This window comes from Clinocottus analis, unplaced genomic scaffold, assembly GCF_023055335.1.
Source record: "Clinocottus analis isolate CAN_PGR_092001 unplaced genomic scaffold, fCliAna1.0.p SCAF_13, whole genome shotgun sequence".
In the NCBI taxonomy this organism is placed as follows: domain Eukaryota; kingdom Metazoa; phylum Chordata; class Actinopteri; order Perciformes; family Cottidae; genus Clinocottus; species Clinocottus analis.
The window spans coordinates 2,160,001-2,182,676 of NW_027175854.1; the positions used below are offsets into that span (position 1 = coordinate 2,160,001).

The following is a 22,676-nucleotide window of genomic DNA, read 5'->3' on the forward strand; positions in this document are numbered from 1 at the left end:
CATGATGCTGATGTTGTTGATGGTCAGCCAACCCTTCCTGATCACCTGAGAGACACACAGACAAACAGAATGAAGGGAAAGTGATAATACATCATCTACAGGAGGCTAAAATCATCATTTCCCACATACATTCCAGTAACTTAACACCATATTTGTGAGCCTGCGCGTGTAACACACATACGTACCTGTGCTAACACAGTAAAATGTAATATCACTGCTTCTAGTGGAGATAGGAGGCGACTGCCACAAACAACAGCAGGGTGATGCACACCTACATGACTAAACACACTCCTCACACTCTTTTTCTTTCTTGTCTTTCATTCTCTCGCCCAAACAGAAACTATAGACACATACAGTACATGTTGTGCGTGTTATTTACCTTGAACCGATCGCTAACTCCTCTTTCCGGCTGAATGAGAATGTGGAGAGAACGCCAACGCAAGGCATTTAGTAAAGGCCAAGTACACAATGTTGGTCAGGTACCAGCACATTAAAGCTGGGGGACAGCAAGCAAGGTGGGAGCATGGGAAGTAAGGAGGCTACAACAAGAATGGGCCATGTCAATCCTTTCTGAGGCCATGCGATGAAATGCAGGAGCCAGACTGGTTTATACTGTATGTGCTTTTTGAAGAAAAGTGGTGGAGTGAGACAACTTCGGAGGGCTGAACTTGCTTTAATTTCCTTATTTCTTTAATAGAAACACAGTTATAGTTCCACACTGTATGTCGGTGTCACACACCATATTATGTATCTGACTCGTCATTTCGGATTAGATTTACAGTCAGTACTACAGAAAAACGATTTAAAAAATAAACAATACTGTGTTTTCGCTTCCTGACAAGTCCATTTTATTTGCATTGCCCAAAATAGAAGGACTCCAAACCACACATGTATTTGAACAGACAACAGTCGTGTACAGTCTTTTTATCAACAGCCGGAAAAGCCAAGTTGTTTCATGGTGCTTCAAAGTCTGGACAACATACAACACTCTCTATCCTTAAGATCCTTAATTTGTTTGCTTCGGCAAAAACTAAGAAGAAAGGATTCAATGTAAAAATGCCTGACTCCCATCTGGTTTCTGCATGATATTCCCTTATTTATTCATTCAGCATATGTATTTGGTATCTTGAAAAGGTTTCCGATCCAGACTATAATCAGAAGAGCAGACGCTTTGGGGTCAACTCCATCCATCTGTAAACAGGAAGTGAAGATCACCACTATGTTTAGTATGTGCCCCTAACCTCTGACCCCGACCTGGGTGGTTGTTATTACAACTGACAACTGTGTAAAGGACATATGTCGAGCACAATGCAGGGCTTCATCCCCCCCCGGCCTTCTGGAGGAATTGGGGAAAGGCAGGTAATCAATACATAAAAAGGGAAATAAGACTGGAAATCTGTTTAGATGCAATTTATGATCACATGAGTTACTTTCTCTTCATCTCGTTCACACTACAGCTGCGGAGCATCTCATCTCCACCAAAGGAAACTGGCCTCAGAGTTGAAGTCACATCTCCAAACTGAGCCTTTCAACCAGACAGAAAGATGCCGTGGAGGACATCGTTTTACAGTACACTTGTCATCCTGGAGTGTAAGTGTGTGCATGAGTGTAAGTGTGTGTGCCCGCAGGGAGGACACAGCTGAAAAAGAGAGGAAAGGGCAGCAGCCAAGCATCCCGCACCACAGCCACCGGCCCGTCTACTGGTAGCACTGGGAGTAGTATGAACAGTATGAAGCTCATTTCATAGACACACACTCATGAATCCACTATCAACTGTAACACAGCACACGTAAAGGACGTACAAAGTGTACACACATATACATGTGTCCTGATTTATGCAGAGCGTTAACAAAAAAAAGAGCACATACGCAAGAAAGCCTACCTGCAGACATGCACGCACACAAACAGACACACGCACACACACATTTACACTTCAAACAGACACACACACACAAACACGCACACACACTACTCACCATGATCTCATCCTGAAGTAGAAAACCCACAGAGAGGAAGAAAAAGAGCACGAGACACAGCAAGAAGAGAAATCAGTCAGAGGAAACCAAACAAAAAACAACAAGAGTTGAAGAGAATCAGATGGAAGAATATAATGTGAAAAAATACAACATGCTTTCAGAGTAGGATGTAAATCATACAAAACGTGTTTATTTTACGTCCGACGTATAGTAACTGAGCTGATAATGTGACATATTTACAGCAGCCAATAAGTAGGTTTGTCAGTCTTTGTCTGTCCGTCATTTATCACACGGCAAAAAAAATGAGAGACTTTGGGTGACTTGTTTTAGTTTTGGGGATTTCCTGGATTTCCCTTCTTCATATTAACTTGCACATTTGCACATACCTAAATTAAAACATTTAAAAAAAACAATCCTTGAGTATAAAAACCCCTTTTGAAATCCTTGAACCATGCCAAATGCGTTCTATTTGATATTAATCTGGTTGTTGAGATTATCTTTCAAGATTCAACAACTGCTGTCCATTAGTGTGTAACATGTACAAGAGCTGAACAGAGCGGCATTGTGTAAGATATGGCCTGTGGCCCAGGGTAACAAGACACTGTGTAGCTGAGCTACATTTAGCATGGGCTTGAGCGCTAACCTTCTTATATACAGTGTTTGATGCTAACAGAAAAAGGCCTGAGGAAAAGACTGTTCATGTGTCATGTTGTTGGACCACATGAAACACACACTGAAGGAGTTCAGTCTGGACTCGCGTTCTTGGAGCTGAACTGTATCGTAAACCGCAACCTGTCACATAAAATGGACGTTTTTTATTGGACATGATGGGATGTTGAGTGTGATCAAAGTACCTGGTTGCCAGCTGCTTTCTTCTTGTTCATTTGGTTGATCCTCTGCTGAGCGCTGCACAACACAAGACATCAACTAGATTTCTGCACTGCCAGTGCACATGAACTGGTCGATGTCTAAGCAGTAAAAAACACAGTGACTGCAGTTTTGTATATAATGAAGAAGACAAAACACAGAAACTTACTTGGCAAATCCAATGAAGTCCTCATGGTTGGTGTTCATGTAAGACAACTCAATGTCTATCAACAGCAACACCTGGACAGTGAGGAAGAGAGCTTTTATCAAGAAAGTCCCATTCATCTATAGTGTTTTAGAGTTTCCAAAAGATTTGGGGGTTTTAGGTTGATTGTCTGCACTAAACTGACATTCAAATCTTTCATATATTGTTGCCACTGTGTGTAAAAACACACAATTCCAATGAAAGCTTGAGCAGTATATATTTGAAGCGCAGACTTTGAGAATCAACAGAAACAGAGAACATCATATGCTTGAAATCAAGGTAAAACATATAGTATATCTTTTTTTATTTTGTTATTTTTGTACCTGGTTCTTAGTGCGGTTTTCTCTGTCCCTGATGTGCTGGGTGACAATTCTCTCCATCTCCTCTCTCAACATGGGATACTGAGCCAGCTGTGAGCACAGAGCACAGTGGGTAGGCAGCAAAAACACACATGCCAACGATCACAGATCTATAAACAGACTGCAGAAAAAAAAAAACTTTTTATCTCACTGAACCACAACACTCAGTTGCACCAATACAACAAATTACGTTACATAAACATAAGTAAACAGGTTATGTTAGGAGGAGATTATCCCAGACTTGGCTTTAGTCTCTGCACACCCTGACCAGTGGGGTGGATTTGAGCTGAGAGTGGACACAATGTCTATTTGTTGGCAACATGGATCGAATGCAGAAGAATAGTGCAAAGTCTGTGATATTACCACACAAACAGAATAAACTATTTTTCTGGCAGAAAAGCTTCTTTTTCCCGGCACACTGTGGGTCTTTTTTTTTTTTCCATGAGCTCATTGCAAACCCACGAACGCAGACATAAGTGGGCCTCCAATGGGACAGAAACACATTTTGAGAAGTGTGAGGAAAGAAGAAAAATCAAAACCAAAAAATGTTCCCTGTTCTTGCAAGTTACAATGCATCTTTCATGTCTGTCAGGTGGTTTTAGTGAGCGTAGTGTCAGTAGGCTCCTGGTGCTCAAGTTGATTTACCGCTTCCTGGATTTGGTTCAATTACAAAGACGACATCCATAATGAATAGTGTGCTGCAGGAATGAGGATAATGTGTTCGCATTTCTTTCTGGTTCCCTCATTTTAAAGTCAACCAGTTTTTTGAGTGTGTTTTTTGGTTAGATGCTTGAAATAAGATCTGTGGTTGACACAAGCTTGAGAGATTTTTATGTTTTGTTCTACTCTATAAAATACATGAGTAAAACTTCTGTATTTAATGTAGTAATAATAATATTTGTCATAATTGTTGTAAAAACAGTTACACATCTGTTTTGTAAGCTAGACAGCACAGTTTAGTCAAATCCCTTATTTGAATTTTGGAAAATATGTGAAGTTTTAACAAAACAAATTGTGAATTTAGTTCATACTAAATCATTCGATGAGGACCACCATCTCATGAAATCCCTCTATTTTGAGCAAATTGTAAAAAAAAACATGAAAATGACACATATACAAAAAAAACAATAAACTGTGGGTGAAAGCAACATAATTTAAGATACTCGAAAGCTGCATTGTAACGTGAAGATGGTCAAAGTCTGTCAAAATCTGGTGATGTGTTGAAAAAAAACAACTGATAAATAAATGTTTGGGAGCATTTCTACAAACAAGGCAGCAGGCAGAAGCCCTCACTGGGATCCAGACTGACATGCAATGCAAAGGAGCAGGAAGGGAGGGATGAGAGAGAAGATGATGGAGGAAGACTTCGAACTGACCCCTTTGTGGATTTTCCCAACCACTGTATATTATAATACAGTATCTTTAAATACAGTATGTCTCTGAAAGTGAAATCAAGATAAAAGTGGGACAGAGAAGAGAAATCCAAAGGAGGTCACGCTGTCTTTTGGTCATTTGCTTTGCGAGGAAGCAGCCGGTTCAAAGGGTTAGAGGACGACAGGATGGACAGGACAAAAGAGAAATAAAAAGACGCTCAAAATACGTCTGTTGGATAATCCGCTAGATTAAATCATACTGACAGAGACAGAAACAAATATGATTTTGGCTAACGTAAATCAAAAGGGAATTTCAGAGGTTAAATATGAACGAAAAAGATCTAACATGCAGGTTGAGAGGCAACAATTTGTCAATATAAGGCCAATAACTGACAGAAGACAAATGACAGATACATTTGAATTACAATGCGGAGTAAATAGTTACAGTAGTAAGGAAAGGGAGTGAGGATAGACCGATATCTGCTGGCTGAAGTTGATGACCAGTAAAATACCTGCAAAACTAATGAAATTCCCATCAACTTTCTCTTTAGCGCTGCAAATGTTAGCATGCTAATGCTCTAAACTAAGACGATGACCCTTCATCATCCGTCTATTGTCCTTTTACCTCACCATCATTTTACTCCTTTTGGTTTATCTTCTCAAGAACACGATGAACAACCTCAGCTAAACGTTTTAACGGTTGATTCGTATGCTAAGATGGCATTTTACATGTTGATGTTAAACATAACACATCATTTACTGCAAGTTCAAATCAACACAACCATCTGGTTCAACAAAGAAAAGAGAAGTCTTCTTCATTGTCCCCATTGTAACGACATTTTTAGAGACAATATCTCTTATTATATCTAAATCACAGTCAGTTAAGCATATAAATGGCACTTTTTCTAAATATTATAACACATTCTGCCATTCAGGCCTATTTTTCCCTCTTATACATCTCAATACTTGAATGCCCAGCCATCGGTCTACCCGTACCTGTGTCAATTAACAGATAGTGAACGTGCCTTGGTTCTCTTTGACATTTTACCTTTTGACTACCCTTTCGTATGGTGGAGGTGAGTTCGCTCACAACCATATCTATACACTTCAGTGTGGGCTCCTTCAGCTTTTGGATCTGCTTTTTCACTATGGCCTCAAAGGCCAGGTCAGGGGTGAACAGCCCCGTCCTGTAGGGATGGGCAGGGAGCACGGGAGAGAGGAGTGAAAATAAAGAGAAGACAAAAGATGGGTGGAGAGAGAAGAGAAGTAAAAGCACCAAAGGAAGAGTTGTAAGAAGGTAGAGAGAGAAAAGTGAGAAAGTGAAGGCGTGAGAAGATAAACCGAAAGGAGTAAAAACAGATGGTGCGGTAAAAGGACAATAGACGGATGATGAAGGTGAAAAGAAATTGAAGTTGGAATGAAAGAAACAACAGATTTAAGATTTTTTTTTTGAAAGACAAGGTGAGGTATGGAGGTCGGGAGGGGGATAAACACCACAGAAGGAAGTAAATGCAAGTGAGACAATCGGTTTCCCCTGGAGGCATTCTCCACCAGGACAGTGCTGGAGTCTCTCTCTATCAATAAAGAGCAAACAGAGAGAAAAAGACAAGTGAAAGACGAGGGAAAAGAGAGAGCTCCCAGCCTGCACGGCTCCACCAGCCCAAACTTCAAGCGATGCACCTCCAGACCGCAGCTGTGCGCCCCGACGTTCAGCCAGAACGCCCCGACTCCTCCTGCTCTCGACCCTTCGTCCACCCATCCCTCCTTTTCCTTCGGCGTTCAGCGGGAGCGTGATCGTAACGTTTATGATCCCGCGGCCTCCGGGTTGGTGCCGTCCAACCGCAGTGGAAATTGTTTGGTCACACAGAGGATCAATTTGGCTAAAGACGAACGCGTTTTCTCTTTTTGGCCGCGCTCACGAGCGTCTGTGGCTGAGAGCGCGGCCCCAGAAGAGCAGTGAAGACACAAGAGTCATGACTCCTGTCTGCTGCTGCAGGTGCACAGCTGCGGCCTCACACACGAGGAAGTATGGACGCTGAGGTCATCCAATATCGCTGCCAGGTACTCTAATTATGACGAATCATGATGCACGTGTATACCTTTGTATTTAAGTAAAGAGGGAAAGAGTATCTAAGTCAAGCTTCTAGCACTGAGACTATGTGACTTGAGGACTACTTTAAAGTATAACATTAATTCCAATTCCCTCCAAAGAGGTGATCACCTTTTCTTGACAACAAAGCTTTCACTGTAACAATTGGAGGTGTCCCAATTCCACAATAAATACCAACTCTCAGTTGTGCACACATGTGTGTTAATGACAATAACATGACATCTAAGTTGTAGTAAAGTATTATAGTGGTAATACTTGTGTGCACAAAATTAAGAATATCTTTCAGGGCTTTCGGGAACTACAAGGTAAAAATCATTTAGCTTTTTCATAGTTTAAATAGAAATGGCCTTTGTAATAAACAGTAAAGTACACTGACCTCTTGTTTACCTAGTGCAAAAACAGACAGCAAGTAGTACATAGTATATATAGTACATAGTGTGGAATTGGGACGCATTTACTCTGTCAAAACATCATGACTGAGGCTGCTCATAAACTTCTGAGCTGAGACTGCTCTGACATTAAATCTTTTATGGGAAACCATATTTTGATGACCGCTCAGCCTCCACACTGGTTTTCTTAAACACAGCTTTCTACCGCGGCCAGTCTGTCCAGCCAAACCAGTCCGAAGCGGTACAGTAGACAGACGGGCGGGCAGGCAGGTATACCGCAGCCCACCCTGCCACTCCAGGTGTCCCTCGCTGTCCAGAGAAACAACGAGGGCTGGAGAGAGCCAGGTGGTTACAGTGCAAGGGAGTGAACAGCAGGGGGACTTTGCAGAGGAGGGTTGGAAATACAAAACAAAAAAAGTGCTATCCACTGTTTCCTTTCTGTTTTTACCTTCTTGGTACACTGCCTAACCGTATTGACTAGCTCAGAAATGACCATGTCCACACATTTGGTGCAAGGCTCTTTAATCTTCCCAATCTGCCTTTTCACAATGGTCTCAAAGGCCATGTCCGGGGTGAAGAGGCCAGTTCTGCCCGACAGAGAGAGAACCAGCCACGGGGCCAAAGAAAAGAGGGGGATGGTGGAGAGAAAGAGAGGAGGAGGGAGGAGAGTTGGGTAAAGAGAAGAGTGTTAATTGTGAAAAGTTAAAGAATTACCCTCCGCTTCTGAGCTTTTCCCCCAAAAAAATGTTAACAGGCACAAATTAGAGAAGAGAGAGAGAGAGAGAGAGAGAGAGAGAGAGAGAGAGAGAGAGAGAGAGAGAGAGAATGGAGCTGCAATTTTAAGTACTCTTTATTTAATTTGTACATTTATTCAGCAAATATCTAGCCTCATTTCCCCTCAAGAGTAAAGAGTTAGTGTGTTACTACAGACTAGTCGGAGTGTTATCCATCAATAAAGATTATTGATAAGGATTATTGATAAAGAAAATGTAATGTATTTTATTAGTTTCCATGGAGGACAACATGTTTTTGGATGCAGGGTCTCAATGTCAACATTTCTTTCTGACAGTCCTGCACATACCATATTCATGCAGTGACTTAAAATAGTGAATTCATGTTGTTGTTGTTTAAGATCTGTTATTGCTGCAGTACAAGTGGTACTCAGGTCCCCAAAATAATATTGCAACAGAAAATGCATCCCTGACGACTCACCACAAGGACAGCCTGGAGACCTTAGGGGTGGAACTGGGCCCAGGTTATTTAAATAACGTGAATGTGCCATCAAAATGCTTTCAGCAAATGTCTGGATATGAATATGGGCTTTCACAAAACATTTTTTTTTTACTTAAATTCAAATTTAACAACTAAATTTAGGTGAAAACTGTGGATACGATCCACTGGTGATAGCCAATTATCAACAAACCTCCAAACACTACCATTTGTTACGAGTAACATCCTAACAATTATCAACACTGATACTGAAATGAGCTCTTTGTACATTCCACACATGCTTGTCAGCCACAGGCACATGACCACCCATAAAGCCCATACGTCTGGCTTCTCACTACATCCTGTTATGATCTGATCCAGACTCACTAAACACGACTTAGACACCAAATTAGGTTTTTTTTGTGATGTTTTTTGTCTTATTAGATGATAAAAAGCATACGCAAAAACCAGCAACGATGAAAAAACAAACTAGAACCAAATGGAAAGGCCACAAATAAAAATAGGGTGCAACCTATCTCATCACAAATGTTCTCGGAGTGTGCGGAGGCCATTTGTATTCAACAGAGGTCTTTGTGATTAGATAAGCAAAGTCAGTGAGATGCAGTCTGGCCAGCAGAGGTGACGGGGATGGAGAGAGAGAGAGAGAGAGAGAGAGAGAGAGAGAGAGAGCGAGGGATGTGAAGTGAAGAGGGAGGGAAGCAGGGTGGAGGGATGAGTTGAAGGTCGGACGTGCCTGATTCCATGAATGTTCTTGATGGCGTAGCTGATCTCCTTGCGGAGCTCTTTCTCATCAAACTCCATCTGCAAACAAAACAGAGGCCACGGGGAGGATTAAATATGACAATATACATTATATATTGACCTCAACTCTTCCATTCGTTATCTTCAAACACCGTGTTAGATAATAAGAAGTCACAACACATTGTTAAGAACCATTAGAACACATATCCATCTTCAATGCCGCTGCTTTTTTGATTGTGCAAACCTTTAACACACTTCCTCCCACACAGATGAAAATTCTGATGTGTCATTGGAAGTAGGATATATCAGATGATCTATAGTTTTTATTTCATATTTAAGGAACCTTATTCATTCCCGCTTCCCCCAGAAAAGTTTCATATTTCCTTAAAAGCATGTTTTTAAAAACATATAAAACATAATAATTTTATGAGTCAAGCTTCTGGTTTGGAAGCAACCTGCTCTGTCGTCTCAGTGGGAAACCAACGGGGAATTTTTCTGAGGCCTCGGCCACAAGCAGGAAGATTTATATCCTCGGAGGGAGGACGAGAGAGGACAGAGGAGAAGGATGGATGAAAGGAGGTAGAGGAAGGAAGAGACGGCCGAGAGAGAACGTGAGAAAGGGTTGAACATGTAAAACAGGGGTTGAGGTAAAAGGGTTAGAGAGAGAGAGAGAGGGGTTGGGGGAGGTGGACGAATGGAGGACAGCATCGGGGTGAAGATGATGTGAACAGAGAGGATGTGGGGGAGGGATACACTGTGGATGGATATGATGATAGAGTGAGAGACGCAGAAGGAAAAAGGTGAGGTGGGGGGAGTGAGAGTGGAGGGACGACAACGGGAGAAGTAGCTGTGAAACGGAGAGGGAGGAAAGGAGGAATGTTTGGGTCAGAAAAGCCCAAAACCTGAGGGAGGCCTTCTCTCCTTCTGAGGCTGGGAAAGGAAACCCAAGAGGGAGAGACACGATGATGCAAAAAGAGAAAGAGAGAAGTTATGCTTTTAGGATATTTTATCTATTACATTAACACAATCCATTAGACCGAAGTGCTTTTCTTTTTGATGGCTCACAGTATTTCTTTCTTTCTTCACCCCTTCACACAAACAGTTTCACATCAAATGAATCGCTCCAAATCAGATTTTTTTCGCAGACTAAACTAAACACAAATGAGAATGACAAGTTCCCACAAGTCTGATAAATGTTTTAAAGGATTTGTGGGCTTCAGAATCTCTTGTGCATAAATATTTCCAGCGACACTGACGTGTTTACGGTTTGGTGGTCGTGCCAAAGTCTGATGCTTCTTTTTTTATTGCAAAAAGATTTTGTCAATCCCTTCCATTACGTCTTGTGGTTACGGTTTGTACTCTATTTTGAGATAGTGTAGGATCCAAAAGAAAATATTGATGGAACTGGGAACAGTCCTGCTTTAAGCTTCACCCCCCTTTCTTTCCGCAATAATTCCCATACAGTCTCAAAAAATAAATAAATAAATAAAAGCATCACACACACAACTAAACACACACACACCTTGACCAGTTCGAAGGGGAAGCGTTCATGGAAGATGCGGTTAATCCTGGCACCACCCGACAGCTCAGCTGTGTCGATCTGGTCCCCGGAGCCCTCTATACATTTCTCAAAGTCCACAGAGAACTGCTGCACCATCCTGCGAAGGAGGCACCGATATCAGTGAATCTATCCGTCAGTTTCTGTGTCGCAGTCTTGTCCTGCGTCTACTCACTGGAGCAGAGCCTTGGTCTTGCGAGATGGATCGTCGGGTCTGAAGTTCTTGTATTCCTCCACCTCCTTCTCGATGGAGAGAAGCTGACTCTGCAGCTTGGCCCGCAGGCTCGGCAGCGTGTCCCGGATGTGGTTGGTCAGTTGCTGTGCAGGTCAAAGGTCAGAGTTAAATCACTATGAATAGGAGGGGAATGTTTGAATTAGATTGCTGGAAAATACAGCCCCCTATTAACGGGCATGCTACATTTGCTCGTGACTGGCAGTGTTCTCGCTCTTTGACACACCTGATTGAGGGTTTTCTGCAGGTAGGGAGTACCCATGCGGTCGGCCAGGTGTCTATATCCAGGGTGGGAGAGGAAAAACTTCCTCTCAGCAGCGATAGCCGCATTGATGTCCTTCCTGCCATCTATGTCCTTCTGGCTCCTGTTCACCACTCCGATGTAACCTGGACAGACAAGAGTGACACAAACATTTATCACACAGTCTGAACGTTGTGAGGTTTGCAGAAAACTAGGTCTCACTCTTTTTTTTCATAATTTCTTGGAATTTTTGAGAGCAGACTGGAACAGATTAAATACTTGTGTGCCAAGATCTTTGTAATTTTCTGCATCTGAACTGAGTTTGAACAGCCAAACCCAAAATGAACATCCCCTCTAGGACCAAACCTTTTAGTAATGCTTAGCTAAGGAAAACCACATTTCAGGAGACATGGGATACATAAAACATGGACTCATAAAGTACATACATAAAAGAATATAGACGAAGGATAAATAGAGGAGAGAACGGAGGGAAGGGGGAGAATAAATGTCTGCATATGTGTGTCCAGGTTTTTTGAGAGAACTTGGAGAGTCCAGGTAACACATTTCCCCTCCTGTTTGCTTCACTCGGGTAAAGGCCGTTTCATGCTCTATAACTAATGCAACTGTGAGCCAGCAGCCTTGTAAATGTGGACATGCAGATCAGACATAGAGAGACAAGGAGGAAAAAGAAGCAGGGGGGAGGTAGAAAAAATAAAAGGACATGGAAATTATTCAAAAGCACATGCTTGGGTCCTAACCAAGTGCAAATGGAAAAGAAAAGTATCACATCAGCACGTCGGCAAGATGCACGCGATCTCTGTTCCAACACAGTGCTTTTGTCTTTGCTTCCTTTGCAGCTTCTGCCCTTAAACTCTTCCACCTTTCTGTCTGTCTTTTGATTTCTTACGCAGTGCAGTTTTATCACACACTTCTCCTTCCGGCACGTCCTTTTTTCTGTGTTGTTTTTTTGCTGTGTTTGGTGTGACGGACATGTTTGAGTACGAACGCCTCGCCACCACAAGAGGGAAACAGTGTGTCATCGTGAGGCCCCAGTGTGTCAGAGTGTGTCAGAGTGTGTCACAGTGTGTCAGAGTGTGTCACAGTGTGTCACAGTGTGTCACAGTGTGTGTGGGCTCACCCCTCCTGAGCGGGAGATGCTTATTCTCCAGGATGTCCTTAGCATCTGTCCCCTCGTCCATCAGGTCCAACTTGGTGATGACACCGATGGTCCTCATACCTATGCACACACAGACACAGACACACACACACACACACACACACACACACACACACACACACACACACACACACACACACACACACACGCACACAACACCGTGATAATCAACCCTGAGAATGTAACTGCAAATGTATGATGTGCAAAACACCAACAGATGCTGATGATAGTTTTATTGTTATTAGCATATTTAGATGATATATTTAAAAAGATTAAGGAGCACAAGAAAGGTATTACACTTAAATAAAAAAACAATATTCAACAAATACAATAAAAGTAATGGTAGTAACATTTTTAAGTGTGTTATTGTTTAGATGCATTTGTGTGTTAGCAGGATTGTAATCTGGTTTAGGTGGAACTAATTGTATTTACTTTAATACAGTGAATAACATTGATTTGTATCCAACATTATAAAGTGTTTTACGGTAAAAAAAAAAAGAAGAGCTAAATTGACAAAATAAAAATACATTTAAAAAAAAATTAAAAAGAGTGATGTGACACAATTAATGCAGAAATGCACATTTGTATATATAAAATTAGACGAGTTTTGAAGCCCAAACGCACATTTTCTTTACTCTTTGCAGGGTCACAATGTGTGTTTGCGTGCTTGTGTGTGTGTGTGCATATATTCACCCTGAGGGTCGACCTCTTTGGCAATCTTTAAAGCATCAGAGTTGGCCAGATCGGAGTTGGCCGGGGAGACGGCCAGCATCAGGCAGTTCTCCTTGGTGACAAACTGCATCAGCATTTCTCTAATCTGAGCCTCGATGTCCGCAGGCTGGTCGCCCACCGGCACTTTGGTCATCCCCGGCAGGTCCACCAGGGTCAGGTTCAGCACTGAGAGGAGGACCAGGAGCAGGAGGAAGAAAAACACACATGAAGAGGGCTTCTTCAGATGCAGTCTTGCCAAATAAAAAGCTTGGCGGTTCATAAGTTATTAATGTCAGACATCCCCCCCATAACCAGTATCTGTGTAGGAATAGCGTGATGTCAGTCTCACCATTGGGGGAGTAGACACGCAGGTTGATGGGCACCGAGGAGATGCCCTTGTTGGCCCCGGTGACGCGGTCAGTCTCTGCCTCGATCTCCTGCCGCACCTCGTCAAAGTCTAAGAACTTTTTGCCTTTACAGTGAAGGAACTCCGCGTATTCTGGAAGAGATGGTGAATAAATACAACATTTTCAAAAAGATAAAAAAAAAAGGAAAGAGAAACATTTTTAACCCTTAAATATTGCCGATATTCTTACTTCATGTCAAATATTGATGGGTTTTTAAACTATTTTATAATATTCCTTGATGTAGGCAATAGTCAGCTATTAAGTTTTGAAACTACTGTTCCCATAATTTGGGGTTTTTGGGGAATCGAAACAGGAAGTATAATGTTGTCATGCATTCAGGCTGTTAGCCGGAGCTCCGTTTTATTAGCCTCTGGTTGTGTGGCACCAGAAGTATATTGAATTAGCACTTTCTGTTTGCAATGTACCCCGCGGATTTATAGACGAGTATCACTGGATTACTTTAATCCTGTAGAAAACTAAAGAACTTGAAGAAGAGGAACACCTGAAGAAGCTAGAAGATGTGTCTCAACTGTTGTCTAGACGATGTAGACGATGGGAATTATTTAAATAGGAAACAGCAGATGGGTTCTGCTGTTGATGCTGAATGTTGAAATCTCCATAAATGTGTATGGGTAAGATGTTTTTACCTGTGGGAGAGTTCATCAGCTGCAAAACCAAAGGCCGACGAGTCACAATGCCAGAACCACGAGGAAGGAAATCCCTGTAAGACAACAGCGAGGAAGATGGTCAGTAAAACAATGTGGGAGGGATGACATCATAACTCGCCAAATGACAAAAAGACAATAGAACAGAGACTGGAATTAGGTGCAAAGTACAGACAACAAGCAAGTGTAAATGTGTGGGCGTTTGTGTGAGTTGCATAATGCTGAATTACAACAAATCCTCACACAACAGCGAAGCTCCCACCGGGTTAAATTACCTTTTGATTTACTGCAGTGTTTTTTTAAGGGGGGGAAATGGAAAAAAATATGCAAACGTTTTTTCAAACAATGTTTGGTTACGCTTGACAAATTATATACTTTCTACCCTGGACCTCATACTACTATCCTGGTGTGTCTGAGGCGTAAAGTGCATCTTTGTGTGTTAATACCGATGCTGTTGTGTTGTTTTTGTTTTTTAATGAACAACACAGTTTTCCTCGGGGGTTTTCAGCTGCTTATGCAACATCATGTAGTCAACTTGCCTCTGGTGCTGCGTGCTCCTCAACCAGCTGACTGGACGTTCTTAGTCAGCTGGTTGAGGAGCATGGCATGATGCATGTGTGTGTGTGTGTGTGTGTGTGTGTGTGTGTGTGTGTGTGTGTGTGTGTGTGTGTGTGTGTGTGTGTGTGTGTGTGTGTGTGTGTGTGTGTGTAAGAATAGCAAGGGGCTGTTGGAGACACATACTGTAGTTTTCAATCTAACGTTGCATAAGAGCATTTTTTTTAGTTTATACACACACACACACACACACACATATATATGACCACAGCACCAATAGAGAGCTTCACCATTGTGTCAATGTGTGTTATCAAGCAGCTTTTACAACAAAGGAAACTCTGCTCTCTCTCGTGTGTGTCTGTGCATACGCGGCTCTACCTGCCTGCCAGTGGAAGTATGTTTGTGTGTATGTGGCTGTCCCCCTTCTCCCACTTGGATGCCTTTTAGAGAAGACAGATGGCGTTGACGGCAGGTCTTCCTCTCACTTCACTCCTCCTCATCCTCCCCTAAAACTGCTCCCACAAGATTTTTTTCAAATAAGAAGAGAAGCCATGGCTCAACTTTTTCAAACACACATACACACTCAATGTGCATGTGTGTATGTGTCTCCCTCTTCACTCATCATTAACCTAATCCAGCTGAGAAGTTCACCCTCCTGTGTGTTCATCCGCTCACTGTGAGGTGAGGAATGAACACACTCACACTTGTGTGACTGCCAAAAGAGAAGAGACGACCCATGAACAGAGGAGAGACATGGAGAGGACCAACCGGTCAGACGAGGAGATCTGACTGCATTTTGGAAACTCTAAGCGAGATTGTCGGGTGACATCGAGATACCCTCAACAAGCACTTACATACAGTGCACTGAGTGGTCGGTGTCTGTCTAAAAGCACTTCACTTCTAACAGAAACAACTTCTACCCACTTCCTTCACGTGATAACATACAGCAAGATCTTCAGTTTCATGGATCTAAATGTGTCTCTGTCTGTGGTTGATGTCATAATATATACAATTTTGCCACAGTGTTAATATTGTCACAAATATCCTTTAAAGTCTCTTGATGTATTTGGTCATTTCTTGATTATTTTGCCAATCAATAAGCAGGACAAAGTACAGTGATTTTCTGTTTTTATATCATCTTTGCATCAATGTGGAACATTATATTTCATTCAGTAAATTAACCCGAATTGTTCACTCTTGCCTGGTTATTTGACCCTTTAAGAGTCTCTGAATTGATTTTCAATGGTCAATAATTTTGGGTCGGGGTCGTCACAGACACACTGAGAGTCACAGCGGAGCCACAAACAGATGTTTTTCTTTTGTTTTGTATTTACAATTCCAACAAAACAAAAAAGATTCAATGGTATAAACATTCAGTCAATGAATCATTCACTCTTTGACGTTTGCTGCACACACACACAGACACACACACACACACACCAACACATCTAGTCTGCATGTGGAGTACTGACTCACTGCTTCTTTGTAACTGTATGTGTAACCGTTCAGATTTAGTGGTGTACAAACAACACATCAAGGAGGAGCGCTCACCCACGCAGCGATGTCTTACTCACTCCAGAGGAGTTCACGGTTTTAATTTACGTTTTACGAGTTTCTGGCAACACAAATTATTTTGTTTCACATTTTAAAATAGTTTTTTTTGGGAACACATGTTGAAGTAATGTCAGAACAATTCATTGAACGTGAATCACACGTTCACATTTGTGACTACAGGTGTTCAGATTGTGTTGAGTTTATTCTTGTTCTGGATTCATCTCTATTGTTATTGTACTAGCTTTAAAAGAACAAGAGAGAATATCCAATAAAAGAGTGAGATGTAAACTGTTTAGGTTTGACCCGTTTCCCTTTTTTCAAAAATGAAATTCTTAAAAGATAGTTTTCATGTAATAATGAGTGAAACAACAACACGCTGCTGTCGGTCTCTCCGTGTGCATCACGTCACTGACACAGTCAGACATTGAGCCTCAGCTAATCCTGCTCTAACGCACGCAGCAATAACAGCTCTGACATTAGTGAACACAGAGAGGCAATTTCCGTTGGGCCTTAGATAGATGAGACTTCTTTTTGGTAATGAATGTTAAAACCACGTATTGCTGTCGGCTACAGAGGTATATCCAATGAGACGGTTGGTTGCTGGATGGTGGACATCCAGATTAGACCAGAGCCAATGGGAGGATGTGTTGCAAGTAAACTGCAGCCAAAACAAAGATTAGAGATAATCCTCTGTCGCAGTGTCAGGACAAATGGTCTCCTCTGGTCTTCTGTCTCTTACTGACTGCTTTCTCACTCTTACTGCGCCCAGACACTCAGCACAGATTGTTTTTTTAAAGTAACTTTAGGAGCTGCAATTTCTGAGGTGTTTCCTGCAATTTATTTTATAATTTTGTACAAATCAGAGCTTATATATTTATACAAATGCCAAACTTCCAATTTACAGCTTCTTAATTGTGAGGATTTGCCACATATGTTTGTCTTATATGATTGGAAACTTTCTGTCTTTGGGTTTTAAGTGTTGATCGGACAAAACAAGCAATTCATTAGGTGACGTTACTCTTCAGGCAAACTGTGAAGATTTTCTTCTTTTTTTTTACAATTGTTTGACATTAGACCGAACGATTGTCAGATTAATGGATGAGTAAATTACAGCCTTGTTGCAGCCTTAATATCAACCACAGGTAAATAGATGCAATGTTCAGAGACTGTTTGGAGTGCAGTTCACAACGCTTATTTGCATACCGACGGATTATTTTTTTAAAGAACCAGAAAAGTACATATTAGTTAAATAGTCAAGAGCTGCTAAAAGAACCTCGATTGAGATAAATCCATCCATCCATTTCCAGTTTCCAGTCAATCACACAGTCAAATATTAATGATTGTGATCATTAAAATTGAGTGCAAATTGTACGCCAACCTTTACAAAATGAACTGGAGATGCACCAAACAGACAGAGTCGCTCTTTGCTCTGTGGTACTTTCCAGGAACTTTGCAAAGAGCGAACAGCTAAAGATGAGTGTGATGAGAAATTCTCAGCAAACCATGGCATTCATTTCAACAGTTGCATGAAAAGAAAAAAAACTCAGAAATGATCCTATCCACTTTCACGACACAACCTTCAGTTGAATGCTGGGTAATTTATCTTATCGCAGCATCGTCCTCTATAAGTCATTGTAAGACTCCTTCTCTGTGTTTCCAGTTGACGCTCTCCTGCTTCTCTTTGATAATAATAGAGGGTTTAATGGAGCACTGTACTGTGCTTGTCGTTCACATGAGTGAAGCTGCTGCTACTCATCATAATGCTTCCGGCCTTCTCTGTGTTATGCAATACATGAAGCCAGCGATATATCATTAACTTAATCTCTGCGTGGGGGTTGGAATAGTGATGGCAGCCGGGAGATGAAATCGTCTGTGATGGAGTTTTATGTGCCTGGTTTGTGCTAGTGCCAGCAACCTTTACTGATGATGATGTTGCTTCAGTCGGGTAAGCTGCACACCATGCAGCAGCAGCAGCAGCAGCAGCAGCAGCAGCAGCAGCAGCAGCAGCAGCAGCAGCAGCAGCAGCCGCCGCCGCCGCCGCCGCCGCAGCAGCAGCAGCGGCAGCAGCGGCAGCAGCAGCGGCAGCAGCAGCAGCAGCAGCAGCCGCAGCAGCAGCAGCAGCCTCCTGGGTTTGAGTACATCCCAGGAGAACATCATACAATTTGTGACCTTTTCTACTAATTTCTCCTTGTGCATGCCCCAACATCCATCGAAGTAATCATTGCAAAAAAAAGTGCCATTTTAAAGGACTTAAACAATAATAATACAACCTGTTTTGTTGCTTCTATAATCCACCATGGCGACAATAAACTGGGGTACCCTGGACTCTATCATGATGTGATATCATACGAAGAAATCAACTGGAAAGTAATCATCTGTGTATGTTCAGTATTTGTTGTATTTTAGGCGGAAGCAGCTGGAGCGTTGAAGTTGTATCAGCTGTTTTTCAAAGAGCTGTCCGTGGTGCTGAAAGTGCTTCTTTTTTTTAAACCGTGCTGTTGAGAACATACAGTGTGTTTCTGTAAACATCAGCCATACTAAATTGGGGTTGTGCTCAGTTTCCTGGTGGGACACAACCAGAAGATGGACGTAGAGTGATGTGTGAACTGTGTGTTCAGGTATAACAGAGCTGGTATTCTCTCAACCTGATAAATCAATCCAAAAATAATTGTCCTATGTAATATCTTTGGCTGTGTTTTACTGTTTTGACTGTTTGTCTGTCTGCACTAAAATATTAGTTGCAGCCCTAAAAAGAAAAGCAACCATTGTATTCTAAGACATATACAAATGCTATTCATTCAAGAATAAATCAAATGAGAACAGTCCCCAAAGGCAGCCGAATACATCTCAACCTGACAGACAATAAAGTGCATGAATGAAAACAATGAATGAAGACACAACATATTGCTTCAGAAGGCTTTGAGATACATTGCTTGATAACTGCGCCTGTCTCTGAGGTTTTAGTTTAACCTTGACGCCTTTACTTTGGAGTTTAGCCCTTTTATATTTTAGCACAACAAAGCACCTTTGAGGTGAATTTAAACTGGCGGAGACAGAAAAGGCTGAGGAGAGGTGATAAACAGAGATAGGAGCAATGACAACAAAGGAAGTAGCCTCTCTGTAAGGACAACTTATGAAAGCCAAAAACATCTGAAGCAATAAATACATGTTAATATTGTCCTCAGATATACTTGAATACTATAAACCCAGCATTTCTTAACAGCTTGTCTACTAAGAGGTTGGCTGTTCTTGTCCCTTAGTCACACATGCCAGGAAGGCATCAAGATCAACGGTTCAATAATGTTTATAATATCAATTTTAAAGTTTCAAATATTTGCCTGAATTCCATATCAGCTTATATGCATTGTGTAATAATGTATGTTAATGTCTCTGTGCCATTTAGAAGTCTCCTCGGTATTGATTGTCTGTGCTAACAGTAAGCAGTGAGAGCAAACAGAAGGAGAACAATGCTGTTAGTTTGCATTTAAAAGTGAAAACGATTAAACAGCAAGCAGTCCAATAACATAAAAACATTACTGGTCAAATAAAAAAATCCCTTTAAATTATTTTCTGAGAGGCGTCACTGTGAATTTCTGAATAAGAGGCCGAGAGGGGAAGAAGGAGATGCAGAAAAGAAGCATGCAAACACACAATACAACATGTTTTGAGTGTGTTGGGTGGTTCAGGAAAGATAACACAAACACAATGGGCCGCTGGAGGAGCGTGAGGATGGAGACCTGATTGACGTCACTGCAGCTGGACCAGGACCGCACAAACAAGGACGCACACAAACGCACACAAACGCTGCCTGACAGGATGCCGACTGCAGCTTTTACTGACACGTACACACACATCATTTGATATCTGTATTACTGTCGAGCGTCATTGTCGTAATAATTCAGTTTTTCCTTCTCTACTTCCTGTAACGATGGTGTAAACACTGGCCCCTCGGGTCAGGCAGCGTAATTAGGCACAAGCTGTTTCCATGACTACAGCTGGGTGAGTGCAGCAAAGCGTTTCGCTCCGCGAGATCGCTTCATCAGTGTTAACGGATATTTTAAAAAGGCAAAGAAAGGGCTGTAAAACAGGTGGATAGGATGAAGGATGCGTTTCAAACTAATACTGTACAATAGCTGCACATGTTAAGAAAGCTTAAGTTTAGTTTGTTTTATGAGTTCCAATGTGTATTTCTGAAATTTAAGCATATTAATCTTCTGAATAAAGGGGAACTCCATCAATTTGACAGATCAAAGTGTGTTGCAGGTTTTAGGGGGTAAGCTAGTGTATAAAGTCAATTGTAGCTCGAGAGAGAGAAAGAGCTGTATAGTGTCTGATAGATTGTCTTTATTGAAGTCATTTGAGGCATCATTGGGAGCTGAAGACTGTTTGAAAATGAAAATGTCTAAAGATGGAAAGTTAGAAAGAAGTGACATTTAGGTCAGGTGTTTTTTTGTTTTTTTTGTTAAAGAAAAGTGGAATAAAAACAAAACAAATGTGTTGCTTCTGCCTCATTTATAAGAGTGCAACGCTGCGTAAATCTGTGGAGTATTCTACCAAATCCCAGATATGGAACTTTGTAAACAAAGCTGATATGCCTTTGCAACAGTGGTCATGCCTCACCTGCTGTTAAAATGTGAATTATCACTGTGGTCATCAAGTGAACTATTTCATGCTACTGTCACATGAATTTAAGAAAATAGATTGAAGGCAAACAATCAGTTGCTGCACAGATGGATCCCTCTCTGTCGGGTGTATTACATTTGTCGTGTGATAGCAGGGCCTTGTTTAGTGCGGGGTCGAGCTGGCTAAGAGCCACAGAGCTACAACCTGACCTTGCTTAAGCAGGAAATACTGCTGAATCACACACTTAGTGCATCCAAGAGATAACAAATCTATGAACCCGCAAAAAAAATCTTCAGATCGAGTGAAACACAAGCTACCGGGCTGACAAACAGAGAGCCTGTGCCACCCATGTTATCTCCTGCATTCAGTAAGCTTCACTTACAGCGTAAGCACTGGCAGACAGATGGATGAGCTGAGCTGGAAGGGCTCAAAGCTCAGGTGGACTCTTTCACCATCTCTCTATTTCTCTCTCTGCAAGGTCATACTGCAGCAAAACAGATCACATTTGTTCACTTTGTTTTGTATCAGCAGCAGCAGCAGCAGCTGAAAACTGTGTATGTTTGCAACCCTGAACCGCTCTCCACACACACACAATCTTTTTTTTCACCCTTGCCTTGTCAGGATTTAATAGCATGGTGACTACAAAACGGTTGCACTGCCACAGAAACAACCAGCTGCCTGGATCTGCTATACAGGAAGTCAGCATATAAACTAACCCTGCCTCTGTGACGGACGTCATTGAATTTATAATGATAAACATGTGCAATATTGTGTCATTTTTGACAAAACTATGAAGCTAGAAGCTGACTTTATCATATTAAGTCATTTAACAGCAGTTTGTGGTTCACCCGGATGCATCAGAGATGTACTTCACTGGGGATTTATGTAGGCCGAGCAAAAAATAATCTCCTCGCCTCGGTGTTGTGGCAGAAGAAGTGATAACACGATTAGACTGGTGTAAGGTGCAACGACTTGGACCGTTTCCACGATGCGTGTGAGGATTCAAACCTGCCCGAGAAGGGGGATGGGGATTGGGATGTGCGTGAGGCGTCAAATGAGAGCGACTGCACCCGCTTGTGTGATGCACCAACATGCATTGCAGCCTGGAAAAGCTACTTACTTCCCGACGAAGTTCTCCAGCACCGAGCTCTTCCCCGCACTCTGGCCGCCCACCACGGCGATCTGGGGCAGGTCCAGGTTCGCGTTCTGCCCGATGGCGGAGAAGGCATCCTGCATGCGGTTCACCTGAGGAATCAAATCCTCCATTCCCCGGTTCCCCATCTTCGCGATGCAATGGGTAGTGTGTCTTGCTTGTCAAGAGCAGGGAAGGGATTCCTTACTTATGTTTTCCACTTCGCCCCTCCTCGCCAATCTCGCGTTTTAGAGGGCGTTTTTGGACTGCGCTCACTTTTCTGTTTGCCCCCTCATTGACTGCGCCTCCTCGGTGTCTCAGATAACCTCCGCTATGGGACTCTCTCCAGCACCAAACATGCAGCCTACACTCCTCTCCACCAAACGCAGCAGGGGAGGGGAGGATGAGGATGAGCTCTTGTATTTTCCCATGAGAGATATCTGCAGTTCTCCACGCACGCCGCTTGGTGGTGTAACTGCTTTACTTTCACTATAGCATGTCACATTGTTTTGTTTACAGTAAGTCACACTGGGTGTCTCATTTCACTAAGACACTTGTGTTGAATTGTGTT

General features: G+C 42.1%; 1 protein-coding gene across 7 annotated transcripts in view; it reads right to left on the reverse strand.

Moving 5' to 3' along the window:
- dnm1a (dynamin 1a) overlaps positions 1 to 22,506 on the reverse strand; it is a 42,519-nt gene extending 20,013 nt beyond the window's left edge. For 3 of the 7 annotated variants that reach the window (XM_068573307.1, XM_068573302.1, XM_068573304.1), the window contains exons 1-15: positions 22,094 to 22,506; positions 14,224 to 14,297; positions 13,519 to 13,668; positions 13,152 to 13,355; positions 12,420 to 12,518; positions 11,267 to 11,427; positions 10,984 to 11,126; positions 10,773 to 10,908; positions 9,243 to 9,310; positions 5,829 to 5,967; positions 3,372 to 3,458; positions 3,013 to 3,083; positions 2,831 to 2,882; positions 1,977 to 1,988; positions 1 to 45 (exon numbers count right to left, since the gene is read on the reverse strand). The exon at positions 1 to 45 is cut by the window's left edge and continues 69 nt beyond it. In XM_068573307.1, coding sequence (XP_068429408.1) covers positions 1 to 45; positions 1,977 to 1,988; positions 2,831 to 2,882; positions 3,013 to 3,083; positions 3,372 to 3,458; positions 5,829 to 5,967; positions 9,243 to 9,310; positions 10,773 to 10,908; positions 10,984 to 11,126; positions 11,267 to 11,427; positions 12,420 to 12,518; positions 13,152 to 13,355; positions 13,519 to 13,668; positions 14,224 to 14,297; positions 22,094 to 22,254 — 1,602 coding nt within the window. In that variant the 5' untranslated portion in view covers positions 22,255 to 22,506. Of the gene's footprint in view, positions 46 to 379; positions 410 to 1,976; positions 1,989 to 2,830; positions 2,883 to 3,012; positions 3,084 to 3,371; positions 3,459 to 5,828; positions 5,968 to 7,727; positions 7,867 to 9,242; positions 9,311 to 10,772; positions 10,909 to 10,983; positions 11,127 to 11,266; positions 11,428 to 12,419; positions 12,519 to 13,151; positions 13,356 to 13,518; positions 13,669 to 14,223; positions 14,298 to 22,093 lie in introns of all 7 variants that reach the window. The other 4 variants (XM_068573306.1, XM_068573303.1, XM_068573305.1 and 1 more) reach the window with 3 other exon arrangements.
- Between the last annotated feature and the right edge of the window lie 170 nt (positions 22,507 to 22,676).